General features: G+C 35.6%; 1 protein-coding gene across 1 annotated transcript; it reads right to left on the reverse strand.

Moving 5' to 3' along the window:
• Positions 1–2,520: 2,520 nt before the first annotated feature.
• On the reverse strand, positions 2,521–3,272 carry ly6d (lymphocyte antigen 6 family member D). The gene is made up of 3 exons (XM_055028713.1): positions 3,148–3,272; positions 2,857–2,961; positions 2,521–2,772 (listed from the first exon to the last, which is right to left on the reverse strand). Exons 1-3 carry the CDS (start codon positions 3,197–3,199, stop codon positions 2,693–2,695), a joined length of 237 nt encoding a protein of 78 aa, XP_054884688.1. The 5' UTR covers positions 3,200–3,272; the 3' UTR covers positions 2,521–2,692.
• Between the last annotated feature and the right edge of the window lie 2,728 nt (positions 3,273–6,000).

Here is a 6,000-nt window from a genome sequence, read left to right on the forward strand (position 1 = left end):
TAAAAAGTGCTGCTTTACACTTTTTATTGCAGTTATTTAAAAGCTGTGAATCTGTGATATGCTTGCTTTAGGTTTTCATACTATGAGAATCTCGTCTGACTCATGTCTATGTGCAGTATTGAAAAGTGACACTGGGATATAAATATATGACTGTAACAATTGACTTAGTCACTAAAACTGGGTCCAACATACTGTAACTTTGGGCTTTGAACTTGCTTGTAAAATAAAAAAATAAGACAAATAAAAATATATCTTCAATAATAATCAACAGAGATTTCACACCATTTACAGTAAACAGCTCTATATTGTCAGAACATTTGTGGACTTTCACTTTCACAGCTTTTTCTACAACTTTTCCTCAGTTTTGTGAGTTATTCTTATTGGGTTTTAGTGTATGTATTTTAAGAGTGACCAAGCATTTTTGAGTCCACAATGTGTGCCATTACTGTTATTATTTTACTTCATGAAGTAAACACCTGTGGCACCACTTGGAAAGATTTGACAAGGATTTATTCTCAAACTCCCTCTCAAGTGGAAAAGGACCAGTTGACAACACAGGTGGGTTGGTGCTAATAAATTCAAGATATAAATGACTCCCTCTTGAATTTAAATCCTGGAAGCCTCCTCTGACTGAAGAAACACTTCAGATCAGAAAACAAATGCAGCAACACAAAGACAAAATGTATATTTGGTTTGGATTCCAGTACTTAGGATTTTAGCACGACAGATGGAGAGTCGCTTCATAGAGTAATCTAAAAATGAATACACCCTCCAGTCTGGAGGGTTCATCAAACAAATTAGTGAAATGTTCAATCACTGTATTTAGCCTGGATTATTAGAAGAATATTACATAAACAGTGTTACACAATCAAGGCTCTTACCTGCAAATTAAATGACCAAATAATTTTAACTCTGAAATCTCTCTCAGAGAGCTCATTGCACTCTGAGAGACATATGACCATATTAATAACTGGTTCACCAGACAAAACCAATATATACTCACATTTGTTCCACTTAAAGAACAGATTAAAGTTATTAAGGCTTTTACACATCATAAAAATAAATAAAAACAAAAAAAGCAATGGGGTTTATGAACACAAACTTGTTTTAAACTGCATAGGAATTGTGTTTACAATTTACCTGCCTGAGAATGATGTATTATTATTTGCCCTGAACATGAACTTTACAGAACCATTATGTTTACATTTATCAGTTAAAACTGTCAGATGAAGAGATTGTCAAAGGAGCATGAAAGAAAAATGTGTAAAATGAAGAAAATGCACGAGTTCCCAAGTAAATATACCTGTATATCCAGTCAGACCAACAGATAGCATAAGAAAATAGGTGGACTAATAATAAAAGCATGCACTTGCAGGAAACCATTCACCTTTGGCAGCCATATTTTTCACAATCTTAACAAAGAACACAAACACCCTGAGCCTCAGAGCACATTTGTTTGCACCTTCTCAGCCTCAGCTCTTTCCTGTGTGGGCAGCCCATGTGGGTAATACATTTTCCCCGACTTAAACTTGTGGTTCACTGTAGCTACTGACTTCCTCAGAAAACACAATAATTCCCTTACACAATGGAAACAAATGCTGAAGTTTGAAATAAAGCTCACACTGTGTTTGTTTTGTCAAACTGAGATGGTGATGGCTTCCAGTCATTGGATTTGATTTTTTTTTTTTTTTTCCAGGAGAAGGTTACAGTATGAGTTCTTTGCTTGACATCATATGTATTATATAGGTTCTACTCTTAATCCATCACCTCTGGAGAAAACCACTGGAGTGATTAATAGGCATGACCTAGATTTTCACAAATATATGGTACACTACCATACAAGTTAAGCCTCTTTCATTTTGTTTAGTTTCTGTATTCAGCTTCCGAAGTGTTTGGTGTCTACATCTTAATATTTCTGGATATGCATGTAGAGGTGATTAACAGAGAGAGCTTGCAGTATCACTTGTAGCTGCAATGCCACTTAGAGTACATGCAAAGATATTCAATTTGCTGAGTGAAACTCTGCTTTGCAGTTTTGATTTACAGGAAGCAGAGCTGTGCAGAACAGGGTGTGAAAACACCTTGAACACAAAGAACAATGTGGGAATGCTGCCAGGCAAGAGCTTACCAGTGTTGGTTGATGATTTCTGGGAAGCTTTGTCTCCATTGAGTAAAGCTTAAAGTTAAATGAAAGATTTAATGACTCGTAAGGGGGAATGACACCATAAATACATGAGCAAAAGTGTTCATTAAACTACGGCAAACAATGCCTCTAAGAGTCCTAAGCTTCTCAGTGTACCTTTACCTTTTTCCATGATGAAAAGAGCAAATGTGATGGTTTTCAAGTTTGAATTTACTTCAGATTAGAGACAGACTGTGACCCATATAGCTCCAGCCCGTCCCAGTGAACTGCTAAGTGACATCATGACAGGATTAAGAGGGAATGAGTGAGTGGCTGGTCTGCCTTTTCGCACTTGCTGTTGCTCAGTTTCCTGGAGAAAATGAATGAGGCTGAACATCTTTTGGTCAACATGTGTGTATTTTTATTTAAAAGCAGAAACAAGGACTGAAAATAAATCACAGAAGATTCTGATGTGTAAAATCATCTTGTACGTCGGTAGAATTTATATAATTTCCTTCATGATTGGGCTTTGTAGTAACAGGGGAGTAAAAGCAGAGGGAAGCTTCAGCTCTAGCAGAGGTCCTCCTGGCAGCAGACTGTGAAGAAGTCCTCAGCACAGAACTCCTCACAGCTTCGAGACAGTGCGTTGCCTGTGAATAAAACCCCCAGTCAGTAAAACTGTTGCTTGTCTCTTGTGCGTCAAACTGAATTTGAGCAGAACACGTTCTACCTACCCTTTTGGTAGGTTTTGCAGTACTGGGTTGAACTGTGGCACTCGGTCTCTGTCTTGCAGATGGTGTCATTCTCATCCTGGCAGGTGAAGCATTTCAGTGTGAGCACTAGAAAAGAAGAGATTGAATTCAAAACCAAGACACAAAAGGATTTTTGGGGGGTGAAACATTGATTAATGCATCACACATTAAATAAAAACACAAACTTCAGTAAGGAATTAATCTAAGCAACATTTCAATCTGATTTAATGTCAAAATACTGTATTGAAAGTAGGAGAAGGAGCCTTTGATTACCTTGTGTGCTGCACAGCAGCAGAACCACCATGGAGAGCAGCAGGACCTTCATGTTGTCGGATGCTATGTGGACAAACTTCCTGCTGCAGGACTTTTATAGTCCCAGACTGTCTCATACCAAACCTCTCTTGAGGCATGCATTTCCTTGTTGGTAATATTCCAGTAAATGATCTCCTTTCTTTCAACACCTGCACATGGATTAAGCTGCATTTAACCCTTTCCTGATGGGAATCGCTGATGTTTATCAGATTAACTGTTAATTTCTCTGATAATCTATGATATAATCTCCAACTTATCACACTCAGATTGTGTATGGAATTGGATAAAAGCTGAATTCCATGGTCTCAGCAAAAAAGTTGGTATTTTTAATTTTTCAAACTTTGGGTGTAAGTCAGACCTGCATATACATCTATGAGTCACTCAACAAAAATGTTTTTTATATTTTACATTCTCTGCTTCTTGAGTGCTGCTTTTTCATAAAGCTGTCAATCTCTAAAAGCCTGATGTATGACGCAAGATTTGCACAAAAATGAATGTCTTGTCACAAAGAGCCCAGGTTAGGAACTCTGTGAAGTTCTGCACAGAGAACTTGAACTATGAATAGCAGCATATGAACATGGTGAACTTTTAAATATTGCTTGGCTGACTTAATCACGTCAGCCAGGATTTCTTTGTATTCTGATATGGGGTGAGATGTAGATACTTTCATTTCTATTGCTGGTTCTGATGAGTCATATTTAAAACGCAGAGTGGCTGCTCGTCCTGTTTGTTTTAGGTAGGCCACGTGTTTTTGTCATTCCTTCTCAATTTTTTTTTACCTGTGATAAACAGTTTTGCCTTATTATTTCACGTAAACACTGAGCAGTAACTGCCTGAGGTCAGCTTGTTGAACAAGGAACTTTAGGTTAATGGAGGAGGCATTTAAGGTTCCTTGTCATAATTCAGAAAGTATAGTTTTTGGAAGCAATGTTCTTTTTGTAAAATCAATGTATATATTATTCATTTTGGACTTATGGTAAGGATGAATGTTATTGAATTGCTTTTTTAAAATACTCCTTTCAACATAAAAACAAAGAAATTTTAGATATATTTGATCAGTTTTTATCTTTTGTCAGTTTAGAGAGATGCGTGTAGATCCACAATTATGCAGAACCACAATTAAGCTAAAGTAATATAAAGACAAAATAGAACTGATGCAAACAGTAACATTCTGACAACAATGAAGAACTAGAGACTTCACACAAGTTAAGTTTCTGCATATGAAGAGCGTTTTTAAGAACATGAAAAATAGGTAGAATAGAAACAACAGAAATTAAACTCAAGGAATGTAGATAAGGAAAGTCAACACATAAAGTGGTCTAACTAAATTATAGAATCCTAAATATTATGAAAAGGCCAAAATGACTTGACAAAACCAAAAGTATCACAAACCCTGAGGACGCCACATGACCGTGGATAAACAAATTCTGTGCGCCACATTGAAAGTAGAAGCCGATGAACGAGTTCTCACACAAAAATGTGTCCACTGCACACAGAAAATCTGAACCGGTTTCACATTCCTTCACGTTACCTTTAGTCAGCATCAGGGAGTGGCAACACAATAGCAATGATGCTTAAAGTACAAGATTTAACCGTATTAAATGTTTTTATTGTTTCAACAAAGGAACTTGATGATGACTATTTTTATCTTATATTTTAAGCAACATATTTTGTGATTTGTATGAGTTTTATAAACACACACAGAAAGCAAGTGAATCACAGAGGAGAGTTTCTAACAAATTATTCTGTTGGTAGATATGAAACATATCCAGAAAGAAAAGAATACGCTTCTCTGGAAAAGTTTCATAATAAATTAAATAGAAAGTAATAATAGCTTGATATTACTGTTATTATAAAGACATTTTATAACATGTTGTTAACAGCCAAATTGGCTCAGTTCTTGCCACACATCTTTTTAATATATATAAAGATTTGCCATATTGTGCAGCTAAAATTCTTAATGTAAATGTAAATGGAATCTTGATCCCAGAAAAAGTTCAAAATAAATAAAAAAAATGCCAATAAAGGAAAGGTTCTGCTTTGCAGAATTAATTTGCCCAGCAGTGAAATCTGAAGCCAGACTGAAAAACAATACTGTATGATGTCATACATTGTTACATTGTATTGATTCTTAAAGACTGCTGCACTTTTTCTCAGTTTTGTATTTTAAAGAACTTTAAACATGAACTCTTCTTCTTATTTAAACCTAACCAAAAGTAAAAACCAGGGTTGGGCGTTACAAGCTACTCTGCGCCGCGCTTGCTAAACTGCACATTCACAAACAACTGTCCCATTACCCATTACATTACCCCAACTTTTGAATGGTTCTATTGTCATTCAGAACAATCTCAAACTGTTTCAAGTTACTGCTACACTGATTGTGTCTTTCCCCACGGAGGGTGGAAATAAAACTTGGATCAGTTAAATTCCAAACATAAAAATATATATTTAAGCGAAATTTAAGTGTAGATTAAAAACTAGATGTGTCTTTATCTGGTGTCAAAGGACACAAAACTGAAAGCAAGATATGTTAAAAATAGAAAATGGAGAACAAAAGAAAAGAAAACAACCAGAAACCGGTTTTGTTGCTTGTGAGGAACTTACTGGAATCTAGAAGTAATAAAAATGATTTGCATGTTTAAAAGGGAAATGTGAGGCATCCACAAATATTTGAAGAATTCTATTATTTGATAATTAATAAGAATTTGATGAGATGCTGACAAACAAACATATGATGCTGACTAAAAAAGTTCATGACTAAAAAAAAAAACAACAACCACATATTTCTAAAGTCATGTGATGAGGAACTGTGTA

Source organism: Poeciliopsis prolifica, unplaced genomic scaffold, assembly GCF_027474105.1.
Source record: "Poeciliopsis prolifica strain line A6 unplaced genomic scaffold, Auburn_PproV2 SCAFFOLD004, whole genome shotgun sequence".
Taxonomy (NCBI): Eukaryota; Metazoa; Chordata; class Actinopteri; order Cyprinodontiformes; family Poeciliidae; genus Poeciliopsis; species Poeciliopsis prolifica.

Coding starts and splice junctions, on each gene's coding strand:
- ly6d (XM_055028713.1), bottom strand. CDS start 3,199: ATGAAGGTCCTGCTGCTCTCCATGGTGGTTCTGCTGCTGTGCAGCACA. Junction 2,962..3,147: donor GCTGCTGTGCAGCACACAAG/GTAATCAAAGGC, acceptor CTTCTTTTCTAG/TGCTCACACTGAAATGCTTC. Junction 2,773..2,856: donor CTGCAAAACCTACCAAAAGG/GTAGGTAGAACG, acceptor TTTTATTCACAG/GCAACGCACTGTCTCGAAGC.